The sequence below is a fragment of the Emydura macquarii genome, unplaced genomic scaffold (genome assembly GCF_026122565.2).
Source record: "Emydura macquarii macquarii isolate MOO-44397 ecotype Brisbane River unplaced genomic scaffold, CSIRO-AGI_Emac_v2 contig_1110, whole genome shotgun sequence".
In the NCBI taxonomy this organism is placed as follows: Eukaryota; Metazoa; Chordata; order Testudines; family Chelidae; genus Emydura; species Emydura macquarii.
In genome coordinates, this window is record NW_027131247.1 from 841,288 (window position 1) to 862,375 (window position 21,088).

At 44.7% G+C, this 21,088-nt stretch overlaps 1 protein-coding gene and 1 long non-coding RNA gene across 3 annotated transcripts in view; one reads left to right on the forward strand and one right to left on the reverse strand.

Moving 5' to 3' along the window:
• The window catches only part of LOC137151589 (uncharacterized), a 29,028-nt gene extending 15,917 nt beyond the window's left edge, over positions 1-13,111 (forward strand). The window contains exons 2-3 of the long non-coding RNA XR_010919314.1: positions 12,280-12,360; positions 13,031-13,111. This is a non-coding gene — a long non-coding RNA (uncharacterized lncRNA). The remainder of the gene's footprint in view (positions 1-12,279; positions 12,361-13,030) is intronic.
• ARHGAP25 (Rho GTPase activating protein 25) overlaps positions 1-21,088 on the reverse strand; it is a 48,422-nt gene that overhangs the window by 5,005 nt on the left and 22,329 nt on the right. Inside the window, exons 5-11 of one of the 2 annotated variants that reach the window (XM_067545859.1) lie at positions 19,232-19,439; positions 13,010-13,142; positions 11,032-11,105; positions 9,666-9,787; positions 8,716-8,891; positions 6,873-7,471; positions 4,162-5,083 (exon numbers count right to left, since the gene is read on the reverse strand). In XM_067545859.1, coding sequence (XP_067401960.1) covers positions 4,873-5,083; positions 6,873-7,471; positions 8,716-8,891; positions 9,666-9,787; positions 11,032-11,105; positions 13,010-13,142; positions 19,232-19,439 — 1,523 coding nt within the window. In that variant the 3' untranslated portion in view covers positions 4,162-4,872. Of the gene's footprint in view, positions 1-4,161; positions 5,084-6,872; positions 7,472-8,715; positions 8,892-9,665; positions 9,788-11,031; positions 11,106-13,009; positions 13,143-19,231; positions 19,440-21,088 lie in introns of those variants that run through there. The other variant, XM_067545860.1, reaches the window with a different exon arrangement.

The window sequence follows — 21,088 nt, forward strand, 5'->3', positions numbered from 1 at the left end:
TGAGACTTTGCTATCAGCACTTCAGAGATTTTTTTCTCCAGAGAGAGAAACAATGCAAACTCCAGCTGCTTTGTCTCCCCTCCCCTCCCCTCCGCCTTTTAGCTGCTACTCACTGTTACACAGCCAATCAGCATGTACATTGCACCTGTTTTTTCCACCCACTGACAACTCAATAGGTGTAAAGTGACAATACATCTTGACTTCCATTTCCTGCCCAGTTACAGCCTGGGGAAGGATTCTCGCCCCTGAGGTTGTAAACACTGCTTAGCTGGCCAGAAAAGGCTTCCCAAGCGTGGGGGTGTGCTGGGTGTGGGACTGCAAGCATGCAACCCTGGGATGGTTTTGAGTCGCTCTGCAGAGCTCAGTTCACATAGCTGTTCTAGGGTCTGTCTACACTGCAATCAGAGGTGTGGCTCCAGCACCCAAGTTAGCTTTGATCCCGTTAGCTCAAGTAACAATAGCTAGGCTGGGCTAGCCACTCGAGTACAAACCCAGGGTCCCTGTTGGGCTGGTACAGCCTGTCCTGCCACGGCTTCACAGCAATAGCTATTGGAACTAAATCAGCAGCTCAGGTGTGTGTACAGGTAACACAATCACACCGCTGATTGCAGTGTAAACAGAGTTCTGCTGAGACCTGCTTCAGGCCCTGTGCCTGGGAGTTTTGTGCTGTGTTGTAGCATACAGCTTATAACCAGTTTGTAGGGCTGAGTGTAGTATCTAGCACGAGGTCCCGATCTGTTACAGACTTCCTGCGTGACCTGGGGCAAATCACTTATCCTCTATGCCTCCGTTCCCCATCTGTAACTTTCAGTCACTTTTCTTCTACTTTAAGCACCTCCAAATTTGATACGCCAAAATCCTCCCACACAGTGTCAGTGCTTCCCCATCACCCCAACTATAATCCTATGAGAAAACAGGAACAGCAGACAGCCCTGCAAAATAACTCGGTGGTGGCTGTGATTTCCTCTAAGAGATTTAGCCCCACAGGCTTTGATGAGGGTCCTTAATTTTCAACCAGTTGGAAAAGGGAATAGAAGGAGAAAATGTAGCTTTATGTTTCTCCCTGGCGCACAAGCAGGGATTTCTAAAATACAACGGAGGCCCAGCTAAAGAAAGGTGAGTCAACACTCGCTAACCAAGGCACCACATACATAAAGTCAGCCACACCTAGAATAAGATAACAAGATCGATACCATTTGAACTGTGGTTTTGTAGCTGGAACACTAAACTAACTTCAAAATAGATTGTAAGAACCAGAGCAAGACTGAAAGTTTCTTGGGGAAAGGACCTGGGCTTTCTAAGTATTTTTTAGCACTATTTACACCGTAATAAAAGTAAAAGCACTGATAAATGAGGTCGCTTTAGAGAGAGAAATGTTCCCACCTTCTCCTCCCTTCCTCTGCTCCCACAATAGAAATTAGTCATGGGAAAAGAACCTTTTAGGTTATTTTCTCTGTCCCCTGCAGGGAGGAGGGGTGCGTGCAGCATGTTCCCTACAATGGCATCCTAGTTGCAACTTTAATTACAAGAAACAATCATATCCCCATAACATACAATGACTTGGCCTGAGAGTCGTCTCCGGTAGGCTAGCGCCTAAGTCAAAGTCACTAGATGAGGCTCTCATGGGCTAATTTCAGCAATGCCCTAAACAACAGGGGTCAGTTACACAGCAGGTGCCTTGCCGTCTTTGACACTGATATGGCCCCATTACTGCAGTATCTGAGCGCTTCACCATCATGAATGTGTGTATCCCCACCACACTCCTGTGAGGCAGGGCAGTGCTATTATCCTCAATGTACAGATGTTGTTTGATGGAGGAGAGCCAGACAGGAAACAATCCACAGCCACTCAGCTCATCCAGCGGAGGGGATAATCGTGAGCTGTGTCTTATAACGACCCCGTCCCATCAGCCTGGGAATTTAGGACTTCGGAGGTGCTATACTGAGGTATACCACTGAGGATCTGGACAAGAAATGACAGGATAGGCTTTCATTGGGATAAAGGAGTGGAAGGGATTTCCTGGGTCACTGAGTCCAGTCCCCTATTGCAGGCAACCCCTTCAGAAATGTATCGAGCTTCATCTTAAAACTACTTTGGTTGCAAAACACCAGAAGCCCAGTTAGAAAAAATAACAACTGCTTCTAATTAAGAAGCTTAATTCAACTGTGCCCAATTCAAACTGCGCAGGAACATTCTGGCTTATCCACAGCCCTTTCTTCAGGTCACTGAGTGACAACACACTGGGCCAACAAAATGCAAGGTACAATCATTACGTCATCGGAACAAGCTTTTTCTGGCAATGATCCTGAGGGATCCCTAATGTTATTTCCGTCATTGTAGACTTGTTTGAGGGCAGCGTTAAGGTACTCTGCAGCTTTTAAAAGATTCCATGAGTGCTAGGCATGAAGTCGGAAGGGGTTTTTTTAAACCCCATGCGTGATGTTTTGGGTGTTCACAAAAATAGTTCAACTTTCACAAACCTTTCTGTTCCTTGTCCTGGAAACTCATATTTGTTGCGAGGTTGTTTCAGTTTAAAGAAATGCCAGTGTGATTTCTAGCTGAAAGAGCTTGGACTCAGTGTCAGGGGCAGAATAGCCCCAGGACAGCTAGGATGGCACAAGTGCATGCCTTATATACTGAGCAGACACTTGTATTTTGCATTAGCTTTTTCCTCACTCCTCCCACTCCGCGCTCCTTTTCACAGAGTCTCTCTGCATTTTGATTTTTTTCTCTGCTTTTTTTTTAATTTTATTTTGCATAGTCTTTCCCAAGCAGCATTTGAGCCAAACTTTTGAGCCAAGAGGTCAGCTCAATGCAGCACCATTATCTAAAGTATAGATGGGGCACCCAGCTGCCTGCAATACCATACTTCATCCCTTTTCATGTCCATTAAGGTATTGGTCTGAGATGCACTTTTGTACTGTGGGTAAATTCTACGGCCCATGTTATGCAGGAGGTCAGATTACAGGACTACAGCAGTCTGTCCTTTCTGGCCTTTTAATCTATGTCTCTATGACTCATTCCCACGTATGAGTCCAGTGAAAGAATGGGTTTTCTTGCAATTATATTGACCTGTTTCCTAAACTGAAAGCCTATAGCAGCAGCAGCAGAGTCCTGTGAGCTCCTAGCAAGAGGCACTGGGCTGCCTGTGAGGGACCCCCGGTGGTCAGCAGAAAAAGAAGCAGCCAAAGCAACAAGCTACTACAAGGCTGTCTGGCTGAATTGTTCAGTTCTTAAATTGAGTATCACCTGCAGAAGACAGCCATGAAGTTCTAATTCGGATCTGAACTACACGCTGGTGTAAATCAGGAGTTGTGCCAGTGTAAATGAGAGATGAGCCCGGCCCTTACACTGCATTTTCCACAGCCTAGCCTGTCACCACAGTAAAAAAATAAAGTGAAACCATACATAAATTCAGAACTGTTAAACTGCTGTCTCCCACAGGAAATTGTGCAGGCCCCGCAGGCTGAGCTAGTTAAAGGTGTAAAAAGTCACCCTTTGTATTAAAGTTCTATAGTTCTATAAAGTAAAAGGTGTTAGACAGGAGGATGCAAAATTGTTCTTATCCACTGAGGGCAGGAGAAGAAGTAATGGGTTTAAATTGCAACAAGGGAGAGTTAGGTTAGACATTAGGGAAACATCCTACCTGTGAAGGTAGTTAAGCATTGGAACAAATTGCCTAGCGAGGTTGTGGAACCTCCATCAATGGAGGTTTTTAAGAACAGGTCAGGCAAACACCTGTCAGGGATGTTCTAGGTAATACTTAGTCCTGCCTCAGTGCAGGGGACTGGACTAGATCACGTATCAAGATCTCTTCCAGTCCTACATTTCTATGATTCTATGATTTATAAATGGTTGATGAAAGCTTAATAAATGATGTTATAAGCATGTTACAGACATCAGTAGCATGTGTTATAGATGGTTATAAGCACATCATTAGCATGTTCTGTTCATACTGGAGTCCACAGCAATCTAAAATGATTGGCTAACCATTTATTAAAACATCAGTTATGATTTTTAACCTGTTATAGGCTATTTATAAATGAAAACGATATAAAGTCTTTCAGGTACAATGTACTCTGGGGAACAATCCTGCACCAGACCTCCAGGGGGATGGACAAGGTCATTGGTTGGTTTTCTCCATCTCTAGGACAGCAATACTCAAATGTACACTTTATTCTGAAAACTGTAATTTCACTCAGCTAGGAGCAGAGGATGGAGAAAAAGGATTTAACCATATGGTGTCCTACAATGTCCAGCCAAACTCAAAGCAATAGCTTATATAATGATAAGGTCATAGGCTCTTCAACATTCCTGGTTCCAGTTTTTCAATGTTATTTTTGTTCCTCTATGAGAAACTTAAAAATCATCAGTCCTTTCTCCCAGGACAAGTGTTATCACCCTCCAGGCAAGGGAACTGGTGTGTGCCAGAGAAATTCCTTCAGGGCCACTCTGAATAGGCATCATGTACAATCAACATGTGGAACTCCCTGCCACAGGGTCTTATTTAGGCCAAGTGTTTAACAGAATTCAAAAAATTATCGGCCATTTATATGGAAAACATGAACTGAATAGGATTAAAAAAACAAAGAAGAGTTTTGAAAGGGATGCAATCCCTCCTGCTTCAGGGCATAAACCAGCCTCTCACTTATTGGGGGTCTGGGAGGAACTTTTCCTAGGGGAAGATTAACCTGTAGGGCTCCTTGCACCTTCCTTTGAAGCAGCTGGTGCTGGCCACTCATAGTAACAGAATGCTGGACAAGAGAGACCCCTGGTTCAATCCAGTCTGGCAATTCCTATTTTCTCTGAAGGGGAGGATTAACCACCATGCAGCTGTAGTCCATGTGTGTGTGCACATCCAGGTCCGTTCTCTTATTTTCTTTTGTCCCTGGGATCACTCATGGATTTGACAGATCCCTGGATCTCCTGCTCTAGCACCATGTTCCTCTTCTCAATGTCTTCCCGCGAGCTCTCCGTGTTCTGAAGCTTCATTTCCAGCACCGCAAACTTCTTCTTCTCTTTCTCCAGCTCTTCATTCAGCCGCACTACTTTGGCCCAGACTTCGTAGTTCTCTTTCTGGAGGCTGCAACAGGAAGGACAAGGGACATCCCTGAAAGATCATCATGTGGCTCCTGGTAACTCATATCTCCATGTCATTCAAAACTACAATACTTGGCACTGCTACGCTGGATGATGAACAACCTTCTTACCCAATCCCATAACCCTTTTGTCGTGTCCAACAAAGCAACTGAAAATGCTCTGGGCATAATTATGAGCTAAATTGTGTCTATTGGCTACAGACCCGTACTGGAGGTGGGGCAGAACTCCAGTGATCTAGCAGGAGCATGCAGCACTATAGAAAGGTCTAGGACACTGGTTTTCAACCTTTGTTTCATTTGCAGACCCCTTTTGAAATTCTGAATGGAGGCATGGACCCCTTTGGAAACCTATTGTCTGTATATATCTTTGAATTCTGTTCAGTCAGTTTTCAGTCTAAGTCTTTTGCGGACCCCTTAGATATAGTCCACGGACCCGCAGGTTGAGAACCACTGGTCTAGAATGTGCTCCCTTCCCTGACAGCAGCAGGGATGTCTATGGGACGCTAGAAGGGTATGCAGTTATGTCTGGTCCTTACATGGGGGACCAAAGAGAGGGGCAGGGCAGAGATGCACGCATCCTCCTCTGCTCTTGGAAGCTCATGAAGGGACCTGTTGCACTGGGACCCAATTGGAGCCGGTCGGGTATTTTTCAAAGAAACTTTTTTCCTAGAAAATGCCAGTTTGGCAAAAATTGAAACTTTTCAGGGGAAAAGGTCAGTTTCAACAAATTTCAAAACATTTTTGAAGCAAAGTTTAGACATTGTCAAAACTTTCCATTTCCACATTTGCTAAATGAAACTTTTTGGTTTCCCTGTTCAATATGACTCTTTGTTTCAAAATTTAAGCTGATTATAGGACACACAAAAATTTTAAAATGTCAGCAGTCAAAATCAGAACAAAACTTTTTTGAAATGATCAAAACAAAATGCTTTGATTGGCCAGATCTGGAAAAAAAAAAAAAAGTCAGATTATTGGTTCATGAAAATGTTCACAATTTTGACATTTCATGCCAATTTGGGATTTCAATTTGGGACAAGAAAAATTTCCAAAAATCTCACAATTTTTTATGAAATGGGAAAATTGATTCTCTCCCAGCTCTAGTCCAAACCAAAATTTCAGATGAGACACCCTTAACACTGGAGAAGTTTGATTCAATTCCAAGTTTCATGGCTGGCTCCTATCTCTATAATGGCCAACTCTATAGTAATAAATACTGCATGATATTAATATGGTAATAATAAGATACTAAAGAAATATTGGTAATTACTGCTGTATGCTGCTGCAGTAATACTAGTAATTAACAATATTAATTCTGTGATATGATACTGTAGTAATGCACGTAATCCCTACTTTATGATACTATAGTAATACTAGTAATTATTCATGTATAGTGTTGATACTATAATGGTATGCTATAATATCATTAGAAATTACAGTATGATACTATAGTAATAGCAGAAATTAATCTTATATAGTATTAATACTATCATATATTACAATAAAATCATTACTGATTACTACTATATGATGCTATAATAACACTAGTAATTAATCCTTTATAGTATTAATACTATAGGAGTGTAAGTTGAGGTTTTCACACTCTCCAGAATGCAGCACTGAAAGTTATTTACCTTACAGAGACAAGGTGGCTGAAGTTATATATTTTTATTGGACCAACTTCTATAAATAGTCATAAAAGATATTCCCTCTCCCAACTTGTCTTTCTACTATTCTGGGACCAACACGGCTACAACACGGCAAACCTTCACTGACCTTTTAATTTGTTCTTCGTAGTCCTTTTTCTGCATTTCCATTTCTTTTTTCAGCTCCAGGACCACCTTTTGAAGGGACTCCTCGTTCTCCTGGCCAGAGCCACAGTCCTCAGCACCCGTGTTTGGACCCAATAGTTCCTTTGGCACGAGGGTAGGGCTTTGACTTGCTAACAAATCTTTCTTGGAGTCATTGCTTGCTGTGCTGAGCGGGCTGTTGCAAGTACTCTCCCCACTCTCTGCCGGGTCGGTGGGGACATTGTCATAGGTCGAAGTCCGGTGAAGGTCGAGCAGCTTAAAAAGATCCTGAGACAATGTTCTTTTGTGTCCATCTGTCGGGGAAGTAGGAGAGAGCTGACTTCCTGAAGATGTCCAAAAGTCATTGTTGAATATGTCGTTTTTATCGCTGCTGGCTTTCTCCTCCTGAGAGGACGCAGTCAGGAAGGATTTCCTGTTGGGGAGGGTCTGAGTTCTTTTCCTGGACTGTATTTTCCACATTCCCAACATATCTTTGGGTTGGTTCACGTCATTATCTTCAACAGGTGCACCCAGCCTGACAGCTGCTCTGGAGGAAGTGGAACTCCTGATATCTAGGTTGTCTCTCTGAAAATAGAGCAAAAAATGTTAAAGAATAATTTCATTTTCACTCTCACACAGTATGGATGCACTGTGGTAACAAAAAAAGTCACATTTTATATTAAAGTTCATTTATAACTTGTTAATAAATGGTGAGTAGACATTATAAGTAGGGCTGGTAAAAAAAAATTCTATCAAAGCTTTTTCTCTGGAAAAGTGGGTTTTCCACTAAATTAAAATTAAAAGTATCTGCTTCCTGGGGAAAATGTTGACTTTTTGTCAAAACACCAAAAATGAAAGTTTTTGGTTTTCAACCAAAAACCAAAACATTTTCCTCTGAAATTTTAACTTTTTGTTTTTCACTGAAAACTTTTTGGTTTTCAGTTTTTCAATGAAAAGTCTGTATTTTCATCTAGATGTATTTGTAGTCATATTACATCTGCTATAAGCACATCAGTATGATGGGGTTATAGATGGTTATTAGTAACCTCTTGACCTATTTGATCCTATAACAAACCACAACAACAGATTAACCATTTATTAAAATGTCCACTAATCATTTACTTATCATTTATTACCTAGTTATTATTTGTATCTTAATATAAAGAGTATCAAAGTATCATATATTGGGGGAAATGTCCTCACTTGTGTTATTAACAATACATATGTTGCATGGAACAATCCTGATAGGACACCTGAGTGGCTTGAAAAATTTTTAGTTGTCAAAATTTCACATTTTGATGGCAAGGAAAACCAGAAAAAAAATCAAGAATATTTCTTTCCCTCCTGCCCTTTTTTAAAAACACACAGCTCTAGACTAGTAAAATATTTTGAATTTTTGAAATGTATAGAATAGTTGTCATAAAAACTTTGAATTTGAATTAAAAATAGAGAAAATGCAATAATTTTCTTGAACATTTTTCTTACCCCCCCCCCCCTTTTTTTTTTTTTTTTTTTGGGACCAGCCCTATTCGTAAACATTTCCCATCCATAGAGGCAGTGTTGCTTAGTGGATAGAACACTGGACTGTGCCTCAGAAACCTGGGTCTTTTCATGGCTCTGCCACTAGCCTACAGGGTGAACTTTGGCAAGTCACTTTACCTATCCGTGCCCCAATTTCCCCACCTGTGCAATGGGGAAAATGCATAAACTGACCTTCTTCGTAAAGCACTTTGAGATCCCATGTTTGAAACGTGCTATATAAGAGCTAGGAATTATTAGTATCTTACAGGATCGAGTCTTTCTGTTAGCCCTTGGATTAAAACGTTTACCTTGGACACGGGGGGCTCTTCTGCAGCATCCCAACCCACGGAGCTGCGTGGCACTTGGATCTTCTTGGAATCCTTCCTCTGAGAGGATGGAGAAGGGGGCTTATCTTTTGACATAGGAAAGAGGTTGGCATGATCACTTATCATCACAGTCATCACTCTCTGGATGTGGGGGGTACCTGTAATAGAAAAGAGCCACGTCCTACAATGCACAGAGATACGTTCAAGCCAGGAATGCAGTCAGCTGAACCAGATTAAGAGAGGGTCTGTTTCTATGGCTCGGTGACATGTGAAATGCACCAGGTTTAATCAAATCCCATGCATAGGGGCATAATACACTTGGGAAGAAATTCATACCATTATTTTAAATCAGGCACTCAACCCTACATTGTCCTCTTCCTAGCATTCACTGCACGTTATTAAAAAGGGAGTGGAATTTCGGTTTGGAGTGAAATACTCCCCTGTTGAAATAGTGGGACTTAAGTAATTCACAGGCCTCACTTTCAGAGGTCACCATTGCTTAGCTCTATGGCATGAGCAAATCTTGCTCACCAAAAGTCTTTCCCTATTAGTTCTGATGCATTTGCCCCTTGAACACAAAGTTCAGGGGAGAGGTTAAAATGTAGGGATCATCCTGAATGGCTATTTCCTGGAGTTCCCTGTGTGTTTGCAAAGGTACGGAAGAATTTCACACTTTTCTGAGGTTCAGAACATTGCTTATGCACCCTTGTATGGATGTAATGCACAATATAAGGGCTAGGTATTATTATTGCAAAGCCGTTTGTTGCCTGATTGACCTGCTGTGGCACTAAGATACCAGGCAGAATGTACTCTGTCCAGAGAAGATGGTGTTTTGGCTTCTTTACTGTGTCTGACTTAGGAAGCTCATTGTTTTAATCCTTTGGATACAGTGACCACTTGAAGGACTGCCTATGTCAATGGTGTCATTTTACCTTTCATAATAATTGCAGGGTCCTCTATCTTCGGCCTGATGAGGTTCACGCCAATTACTGTTGCCAGGTTATCCACACTCATTTTGTTGACACTGGAGTTCAGCTGTATTTCATGTAGGAACCTGCCGGGATCCAAGTGCAAAAATTCCATGTTGGAAAACAAATAGTCTGAAGGTAAATCTGTTAAAGGTGTTATAAAATCCTAATGATCCACCCAGCATTTGCTCCAGGCCCCCAGGACAGAAACAAAGATACAGGCCGCTTATTATTACAGAGCACACTGAGGCTTTGTCCTTCAGGCATCTCTACCGAAACCAAATCTGTCAAATGGTAAAAGAGTTGTGTAGCCCCCGCAAAACAAAAAGAAACAACGATGCTGCCAAAGAACGATGAGACATCAACCAGCGCTGGGTGAGGCAAAACTCAACAGTTTCACTATGCAAGAGTTTGGCTAAATCCTGACTTGATTCTGACTCTCGTGGGTTCAATGCACATAAGTTTTAAGGTCAGAAGGGAGAATTTTAACATCTGTTCTGTGGATCATCTATTCTGACCTGCTGTATAACAGTGGCCAGAGAATTCCACCCACAAATTACTCCATCCACCATAAAATTATGTCCCCATTCAGCAGGGCTAGATTTAACACACAGAATTTCCCTCTCGGTTTTGGGCCATGCAACATTTGTGCAAATATCTGAATATTTAACAGGTTTCTAATTAAAACTAATTGAAACCATGTGTCATCAGGTAGCTTTTTAAGAGAAGCTATATATTGGCTAACATTTACTCAAAGCACAAAAAGGTTTGTGAATCACTGTGCAAGCCACAAAATCCAGACCCAGATAACCATCCACCCAAAGTTTGGGAGTGTCCAGTTCTGAGATTTTGGTTCAGGTCTTTGCAAAAATAAGACCGGTTTCTATATTTTGATTCAGAGTCAGGTTCAGATTTCAGACTTTCCCAGTGTCCTGGGGCAATTGGTTCCAGAAGGTTGGTTAAACTAATCTTTTTGCACCTGAGCTGAATTTCAAATCTTCAAAGAAAAGAAAAGAAAAAACCCAAGCAGGTGAGTTTTGCATGGTCTGGGATTTCCTGGTAGACAGTTTTGTTCAGATCCCTTCAGCTCATCCATCCTGTTACAGAGAAATTCAACCCTATGCAGGAAGCTCACAAAAGAGGTTAGTTCCCTTGTCTTAAGGAGGATCTGAGTGGAGACTAAAGGTAGCTTAGTGTTTACCCTCTGCACAAGTGTCAGTTTCACCCTTAGAGACTAAGGCCCAGTTCCTCAAGCTACCCAGATTTGGGCCTAACTTCTCGCACACCATGATGAAAGTTGAGCTGCTTGTACATTATGAAAGATACATACCTGCAGATATAACTGAGGAGGTTGTAATTGTCTCGGGGAAGCAGGGACAGCTGCTTCACTAGCTCCTGATGACTCTAAACACAATTTAAAAATTATTTTGTAAAGGCTCATAAATGTATATGAATTCCAAACCATGTGTGAATGTGCCCAGTCACATCCTGGTGTGGTATCTCCTCTCAGTGCTCGCTCACCTTTGGAACTGAATCCCCATGTTTATTTCTTTAGAAGCACTGGTATATGACATGGCCAAGATTTTCTAAGATGCTTAACCATCAATCGGGGCCATATTTTCAAGAGATCTCCCCTCCAATTGAAGCAGCAAAATAAGTGGCCAGATTTTCAGAAGTGCTCCGCTCTGAAACATGCTGAGGTCTTTTCAGAATCTGACCTCGTGTGTTCATCTTACATTTATTGTGTCAAGTCATTTATCACGTGGCATGTTTGATCCCAAAGTGAAAATGCAGGCGTCACGCACCACTGAAATGCAGCCAGCATTGGGGTGAAACACAGCAGCTCTTTCAGAGCGCTGTGCTGAGCAATGTATGTGCCTTTCTCTTGTGTAGAGCTGGCCAAAAGACAGGAACAAAATCGTGGTAGCACCTAGTAATCCCGGCCGTTGGCCAGGACCCCCCTTGTGCTAGGCGCTGTACAAACACCGAACAAAAAGACGGGCCCTGCCCGAACAAACTAAAAACTTCCATCAACAAATTGAATGTCAGAAAACGTGAACCTGCTCTTCTCCTCTGACACACACTATCAGAGTCCCATTAGTGTGATGGACAATCCTGATTAGTCTGATCCAGTCCGGCAATTCCTATGTTCCTATCTGAGTGACTGAAATGTTAAAAGAAACCCATAAAAGAAACCTTTCTATGTATATAGATTTCCCCTCACTCCCCACAGGTAGCAACACAATGGTTGGGTGTGTGACTTCTGTGAGAAAGCAAGGCTGAAGTCACCTGTTTGACATGTCACCCACAGTCATTCTGCTCCATTCCTGGAATGAGCTCCTCACCACAGGGCCAGCTGCTAAGAAACTTCTAATCTCCATGCCTCACTCATATTTCTCCAACCTATAGTTCCCATCTGTTCTTTGCTTCTCTCAGCCTCTTCCTTCTCCCCATCTCCTGTTTTTCTCAGCCCATCAGCTCCCCTGCCGACCGCCCTCTTTGCTCAGAGTGATACAGGGCATGCAGGATGTTGCACTTCCTTCCTCTGATCATTTTTTATACTTTTCATTTACTGCAGGGACTCGGCTAAAAAAGGAAGTATGAGAGACAGGGCAGCTTCCAGGGTTCACACACCCCTGACAACTAAACCTTCAAATAGGTAAGCCCATACAGCCACACTGGGGGAACCAAGTTTATTTATTTTAACAGCAGTTCAGACAGGAAGACACGTTCTGGATTTAAAACCCAGTTAGTCACTCACAAACCCCTCTAACGTGCAACTGAGCAAACACACAGACACTCTTCTGGTGGAAGTAATGACACCAAGGGGGGCCTGCTTGGGTGGCTGAGTCAAGGTGTAAAAGGGGAGAAAGCAAAGAGCATCTCTGCCTAGGGTACCAATACAGGCCAGGATGCTAGTACAGCTTGTCAGGTACTCTTTGAGACTACAAAGCTCCAAATTAATCCCTCGTGTAACTCCATGGCAGTGGATGAACCCCAAACTTTGTCCAGTTACACCAGGGGTTTTGTTATTAATTTATATTTACTATGGGAGTGCCCTCAGGACCAGCTAAAAATATGGCCCCATTGGCTAGGTAGTGTACAAATGCAGAGTAGTAGGCAGTCCCTGCCCCAAATTTGGTCCCTTCTTTCCCTATCTATTCCAATACACATCTCTCTCTCTCTCTCTCATCCATCACCACTGTAGTTAAGCACTGAATTGCAGATACTTTTGATTCATAAAGCACTTTAATTTCCAACAAGCGCGCTTCTAAAATTGGGGGAACTAAATGCGTGGTCATTGGTACCTTCGTTTCATCCACATTCAGACGCATCCCACACAAGAGGAAATCCTCATACTGCGCCCAGGGTACAACCGGCTCGGGGAGCTCCCTCAGGTAGAGTTTGAACAAAGAAGCCACCGTATGTACGTCTGTCTCACTGTAGAACAAAAGGTGAGAATGGAATAAAGCATAGTCTCAGACGCTGTTGGTGAGGGAGCCAGATATCTGTTTTGCTCATCTTCGTTGTGTGAATTTAGCATTCGGGAAAGGTGCCTATTTGAGCAACAATAGCCTCCCTCCCCCAGGGGAAAAGAGGGACTACAAAGGAACAGGGAACAACTAAACAGTGGGGACAAATCAAAATTGTAGGAGCAGGCCACCTATGGGGGACACCCCAGGCAGCATCCATTGCTCTGAGACAGGACTAAGGGAGAGGGTGGAAGAAAAATGAATGCTTGGCTGATCTTCCTGCTCTACCATAGGGTATTTCCCAGCATTTATAATCAGGGTAGCATTTTCCCAACCTACATTTGAGTCATGAGTGTTTTTTTCATGCATTTACTCGACAGGCAGATATTTTCTAGCATTCACATATTTGGCAGGCCTTTTCCATTCAGAGTTGGCAACGCTTGCCTGGGTGTTCAAGGTTAACAGCAATTACTGAACATGTTCTGCTAGGACAGATGTTTGCAGCTTTGCTTACCATGTAGTTTATGTTATGTCAAAAAGGACACTGTCAAGACTGTAGAGAGGCCTCTTTTGACCTACCTTGAAGTTGTTAAACTGTTCTAATCTGAAGGCAACAACCCACCAGGTTATTTAATTTTTTAATTCTTTAAAAGCCACCGTTTTTGTAGGCCCTACCAAAACAAAATACTGTGAGCTTCACGTGCCTGCTTTGCAGCAGCACTTCTCTAACAAGCACCATGCTGCAGTGCTGTGCTGGCAAAGATGAACATACAAAAAAAAAAAAAAGACCTTGGAAAGGAGACGGCTTGTTGCTGTTGTTACATAAAACGAGCCAGTGACTGGTCTTCTGCAGTCCCTGGGATTAAAGTAAAAGGAGAAAGAGGGGTTCACGGTTCTGCTAAAAGCAGAGGAGAGCAGCGTATGGAGAATCTAGTCCTTTTGCTTTGATCAGTGAGCTAGGTGGCCTAACTGTGACATCTACTCATCTCCAAGACCTGAGATTTTGACAATGAGCCTTTGCGGCGTCTAGATAAACGCTGAGAGATGGCACCACCTGTTTTCTCTTGAGTCTTGACCCTTCGACTGGCCGAGGGATTCATTTCCTATTGCTGCGGATAGCGCAGCCCTATAAACACGGCCCTGGGTGTGCGCCTGGCAATACGCTTTAGGTTGAGCTGTCTAGATCTTCTTCACAAATCCACTCATTTCAAAGCATCTTTCTCCATGAAGGCTAGACCGGTGGGACAGAGCAGGTTCCATTCCTGGCGCTGCCTTTGATTCACCGTGGGAGCACTTACACAGCAGGCGGCAGCCTGCAGCAGCGCACCTCAGAGCCCGGGTCACCGTACGCGGGTTCACGCCATGGTGTGAAAAATAATGGCGCAGTTGCTCAGGCTGGGGCTCTGAAGCCTAGGGAGCAGGGCAGGCTTCAAGCCTTCTGAACCGGGGAACCAGCCTGAGCTGCAAAATCCACAGCGGCTGGTTCTGAGGTAGCCCCAAGAGCCTGAGTCTGACGACCCCGGCCCTGAGACTTGCTGCTGTGGCTCTATAGACCAGGGGTTCTCACACTGGAGGTCGGGGTTATTCTGGGGAGGGGTCATGAGCAGTCAGCCCCCACACATGCTGTAGCTGTGGCTGTCAGCCCCGTGCATGGCTGACAGCCGGACCCTTCAGAGCCGGGTGACCGGAGAGCCACAGCCGCTGACTGGGTGCTCTGAAGGCCGCGCCGCCACCAGCAGCAGGGCAGAAGTAAGGGTGGCATGGCATGGGTGAGAGTGGAATGGCATTTGGGGGGCTGGGGGGAGTCGTCACTTTTTGGGAGGGGGGTCCTCACAGCCTGAAATCTTTTCAAAGGGGATTCCAGCAAAAAAGGTTTGAGAACCCCTGCTGTAGACAAGGGGCACCCTTCTGGCACGCCACTTAACCACTCTTCATCTTGCCTCTGTGCCTACCTAGGCCCTGACCCTGCCAACACTGAGGTCTTGTCGCTACTAAAAGGGATTTGCTGCTATAGCTGTACCAGCAACCCCTCCTAGTGCAAACACAGCTTCTCCCAGCTAACGAGTGCGTCTGCCAGTTCCCCAAAGAAAATAAGCAAAAGGACTTCTTTGCTGGTATAACTGCATCTACACGAGGGCAATTGCTGGCATCGCTAAGTCAGTCAGGAGCATGATGCTATTGAACGGGGCCAGCCGTGTCGGCAAAGCTGTTAAATAGAGATCAGGCCCTCGCCATCCGCTTCGCTTTGAGTCAACGGACTGCTCGCCGGCTAAACGTTAAGCATGCAGGCAAGGACTGGGGCTCTCCTGTGGGTCCTGGGTTTGGTCTAGACACAGATTTGGTAGGGGCAGAACTAGTTCCATTAGGTGTGTGATTTTTAACATTATACTGATCAAATCCCTAGTGTGGACTCAGTTATACTAGTATAAAGTGCCTTCTCCCAGTATTGCTTTTCCCTGGCCTTACAGGGTAGCTAGCCTGGTATAAGCACCTTTATACTGACATAACTGTTTCCACATTATGCAGGTTATACCATTCTAATTATACCAGTATAGTAAAAGTGGAACAACTTTTGTGTGTAGACAAGCCCAAGATCCTCTGCCACTCAAGTCAATCCGAGTTTTCCCATTAGCTTCCCATATGCCAAATCACCCCTGATCTTTGTAAAGAGCTTAAAGAGTCTCAAATTAAGCGCAAAATGTTATTATCGCCCAATGATTCCTTTAGGGACTCACAGACTGTTTATCCCAAATCCTGCGATGCAAAACCAACATCCCAGGGTGCTGAGAAAACAATGGCTAATCGCTTTTCTTTCATGCCCCCTTTGCAAAGCATTGTTCTGCAAAAAGCTTTACCTTCCTGCGAACCCAGCACAGGTCGTAACAGGAGGATTCGCCATAAGTGCCAGGTTGTGACTCAGAAGCTCAGAAAGCGAGAATCGTTCAGCTCCAAAAACAAAACCCAACGAGGCCAAGTTTCAAACACTACAGATGCAGTGGCTTTCAGATGTCAGCTCAGCACAGGGATTATACTAAGGGCTGTGGTTTGCCTAACGACCTTTATGTGAAATTTCCTTTCTATCTAAAGAAAAACAATAAAGAGGAAGGGTGGTCTTGTGGTTAAAATGCCAGGCTAAGGCTTTAGAAACAGCAGTTTGCTTCCCAGCGCTGCCCTGGGGAAATTAATCAAAACAAAACTTTCAGTGCTATTTAATGTGGGGCCGTGCTATTTTTGGATGCTCAGTTTAAGGTACCTCATGCTAGATTTTCAGAATTACTGAGCACTTCCAACACAGTTTGATGTCCGTGGGAGCAGGAAAGGCTACAGCCCCTCTGAAATCAGGTTCTGGGTGTCAGTCTCAAGCTGTGCTTCCCAAAATCAGTTCTCAGTTTTGAAAGGATTGATCTAAATCCTGATCCTCATGGGAATGTTGCCATTGAGGTGAGCAGGACTCAAACTGGGCGCTAGGGGAAGATGCTGCAGAGGGCAGGTAAATAACTCTGCACGGCAGATCTGGCTGGTGCCTGTAGAGAAAGGGGCACTGCCACGTCGGAGGAGACAGATTCATACATGCCCACAAAACCATGCAGCTCCTTGTTTCCAACCTTGTGAGCATGCTGGGAGCTGACTTAGATCAGAAACCCTCTCCCTGGCTGAGCCAGGGCCTGATTCTCCAGCATCCTACACCATGCAGGATTGCTTACACCTATGGTTGTAAAACGCTATTACCTTCTGAGACATGTAACTGCACCAGGCACAGGGCATGGAGAATCAGGCCCTTGCATATATTGCACCAAGCATCAAGATCCTGCGTCAAAAGCAGCCACAGAGCGTTTAACCCCCTCTCCAAGCAGGTGAGAAGGGTTAGAGATAACGAGGCAGGGCAGCTCACGGAGGGGCAAAGAGCCCACATCTGGGTTCAATTAGGAACTAATAAGCCAAATCAGGAAGCTTTATAAAGAGAGGCCCAGAAACCTTTGCCTCTTTCTTTTAGCAAATCTTGCAGAGTAGATGGTAGCGAGGGAAAGTAGCAGTTTATGCTATTACAATGACTTCTACACTAGCACATACATGGAGGGAGACATGCTGGGCTGTAGATTGAAGCGCTTTATTGGTGCTTGCATGGACTGGCAGAGCATCTTGAATCTGAACTCTGGGTTAGCCTTGTGTTAGGGACCAGAGCGCTTGTCTGGAGGCCGGGGGATGCAGAGGGTGGTATAAAAAAGAACCTTTTTTATCAAAATGGGGTAAATCATAGAAATGCAGGGCTGGAAGGGTCCTCGAGAGGTCATCTAGCCCATCCTCCCCATGCTGAGGCAGGACCAAATGTTGGAGCTTGTCAGTATTATTATCTATATCGCTGTAGTGCCTCAGAGTCCTAGTCACAGACCAGGAACACACAGTACTAGGTGCTGTACAAACACACAACAAATTACACTCTAAATCTAAAAGGCCAGAGACAACAGAAGGATATAGACAGCTGGGGAGTACAAGGAAACAATAAGACAGTGTTGGTCAGTTTTTTTGTAGGCGTCGAGGGAAAGGAGAGTTTTAAGGCAGGATTTGAAGGTGGATAATGAGGTGGCCCTTTATGGATGTTCACAGGGAGCAACTCCCCGGCGCATGGGGCAGCCTGGGAGAAAGCAGAGGGTGCTTGTTTGAAAATGTAACAAGTTGCCAGTGGAGGCTGACATCCTGGGCCGATCGGAGGCGAGCACTGACGGGTCAATGGTGAATGAAAGATGCCAGGGAGGGAGAGGATTGACTCGGAAGGGGCTCGAAAGAGAAGACAAGCAGCCTATGTTCGATGCAATAGAAAATGGGAAGCCAGTGGAGGGATATGCCTGGAAGCAGGAAAGAATCAGTGGGAAAAACATATGTGGGGAGAAAAAATAGGATCCTGAAAGATTTAGAATGAATGAAACAGGACCCACATTGAATCTTCTCCACTGGGCCCAATGACAATCCCCAGTTCACTTCCACCTCATCCAAGCATCTCCCTTTTACAGCTGATGGCAAAGGCAGATGAAAAGATGCCATTCACGCTGACGAAGACAGTGCATCATTTTCAGCTCCCAGCCCTGGCAGCTTCCCTGTATCCCTCGCTTTGGGGCTTTGTTTCCTGTTTGTGTCTAGGCAGGTGGGAGAATGAGTTGTTGAGCTGGCTCATCCCCATTACAACATTCACTTCCTTAGCTCTGCATTTGCTGTTAATCCTAGTTTTAAAAATGAGGGTTTAATGCCAGGAGGGACCCTCCTATCTAGTCTGAGCTCCTGCACATCAGAGGCCGCTACACACCACCAGCTCCCTCCATAACAAGCCCAACAACCAAAATTAGATCGAAGTATTACATGGTCTCCTTTTGAAAGCAAAGTGTGATCGCTGATAGGTAACAGCCCGTTGGAACCCTTCACTCACCTGCCCTTCCGCATTTAAAAGGGAAGGTCAGTCATGCCTGAAAGTTCATATCACCTGCTGGCTAGGTGGGGACATTTGTGGAATGAGTTTGTGGGTCTCAGCTAAACCCCTCATTAGGGGATGTGTGTCTGCATCACCCAAGTCACCATGACAGTCAGCAGGAACTGGTGGGCCAGGGGCTGAATGGGGCATGAAGGCTAAACTCTTGGTGGTTCCTCCAGGCAGGACTGGGGCACATTGTCAAGGCAGAGTTTTTGGGGAAATCTGCACTGTGGTTGTTTGCTGAGCATGTTCTGTAGGTAGAGAGGGGACTTTCAGTGAAGTTGCTCCAGCACCTTTCTCCACATGGTGGCACCCGGCATCCTTTTCCTAAACAATGAGCAGTGTTCTCTGGGGTTGTCTGCCAGTGTTCCTAGTTATCCCTCCAACCCCGCTCTCACAGCCAATGCTTTGAATTTCGGTTGATCCCCATCTTTCTTTGAACCCTCCTTTCTAATAGGGGGAATGACCTTTCTTGCACAATGGGTAGGGTCTTGTCTGTTTCTCCATTGAGCCCACAAGCCTTCAGTTAACAAAAGGAGACAGACCGAGAACCCTGACGGTCTTAGCTGGGTGGGATCAGGAAATATGAACGTTACCGGTCAAAAGATGGCCTTTCCCCAGCGTCAAATGCGTCCCTCAGCTGCTTCACCAGGTTGTCCTGGCCAGGGAGTCGGAAGATGCCCTCCTCATTCATGCCGTGCTCACGTATGAACTCTGCGCACTTCTCCACCAGGATGGGGACCGGGTGCTGCCCAAATTTCTGTTCGTATGCAACAGTCTCGGACAAGCGCTGGCCAAACACCACTGGATGAAAGAAGGAAATTGTTAATAAAGGGTGGATGTGGGCCCAGGGGCAGCTGTAGGATTTATCCCTCATCATTTGTAACACTGTCATTGCATGCACTGACTTCCAAAGCTGAACAGAGGTTTGGTTTCTAGATGAAAATACAGGGCCAGATCCTTATTTACATCAGCTGAGAATCTGACCCACAGCATCATCAAAACTTAGAAACTGCCAGACCAGAACAGAGCTATGGTCCATCCAGCCTGGTATCAGTGACCACTGCAAGATGCTTCAGAGGAAGGGTAAAACCCAGGTGCAACGGAGGGGTCATCTGGAGGCTTGTATGTGATTCAGTTTACTCTCTGTCTGCCTGCTTGTTGCAAACTTCTACTGAAACTTCCTTAAAGGAAATCCCTGCACTCCGATCAGCAGAAAAATTCAGCTCTGAACTTGCCCAAAGTGCAGGGTTTGGGACCACTGTTTCAGTTCATTTATATAATGTTTTTGTTTATAAGATCCCGCAACACGGCATAGCAATCAGCCGGTAACATGAACATGCCATGGGATGTAGAGATTGAGGTACCCCCATGCAGAAGTTGGCTTTATCTTTGTCTTGTAATATCCAGTGGCAAGCACTTTGTTACAGACATAACAAACATGAATGTTTGATGGGAGATACCCTCTTAGATTTTCTCCTGATGTAACTCCTAGAAACCACTGAAGAAATGATGGAAAATAAAATGTTTTCAGATGAATGAAATTAACCAGTGTAAACCCTTTTCCGCAAATAGTGTTAATACTTTACATCTTCAAAGTGCCATGCAAATGTTAACTAGTTCCTCCTCACCAACAACCTTGTATTGAAGAGCATTGTCTCTGCTTTATAGGTGCAGAGCCTGAAACACAGCTAAGATGGGGACATAGGAAAAATGCTGGGGAAGACCAGGAGTGAATATGAAAAATGTCAAGAGGCTAGCAAAAATGAGGAGGGCTGGGGATATGTCACTCCATTAGCCCTTCCACTGACACACAACGTGGAGGCGCCTAAGAGCTAAGAGCCAGTTTTCAGAGGTGCTGAAGACCGGCCACTCCAGATGAAGTCAATGGCCCAGCGCTTCTAAAAACTGGAGCCTTTCAAGTTGAACCAGCTACTAACATCGAGTCAAATGTCAGACCCAGGCTAAAACTCAAGGATTCTTGGTTTCCATTCCCCTGTTGGGTTCATTAGACCTCACTGCCTCCCTTTAATTCAGAGAAGAGAGATCACTAGTAAAACAGAGGTCTAAAACTAAGCTGGCAAAGGAAAGACAACCTAATAACGCAGCTCCAGGTGGGTTTGGGCTGGGAGCTTTTCCCTAGCCTAATGCCAGATGTGTCCTCCCCCCCTCACCTACATAAATAAGTGTTGCTTTTTTAAAGGGGGGCAGTACCTTTCCTTCGGCACAAAGGCCTCTTCCTCCTGAGCTCCCAGCAAAGAAACAGCCCTAAAGCTGGAACGCAGCAGCCCCCATCCCAGCTCTTCATCCTCAGGACTTTAGGCATGATGACAGCAGAGATCTCCCTGACCCAACCGTCTCCAGAATATTAACGGCAAAGGGTCCCACAGCTTCCTACTAGATTTTGCCCCGTAATGTGTTTGCTTCTTGTTCCAAAGGCTGAAATAATCCCT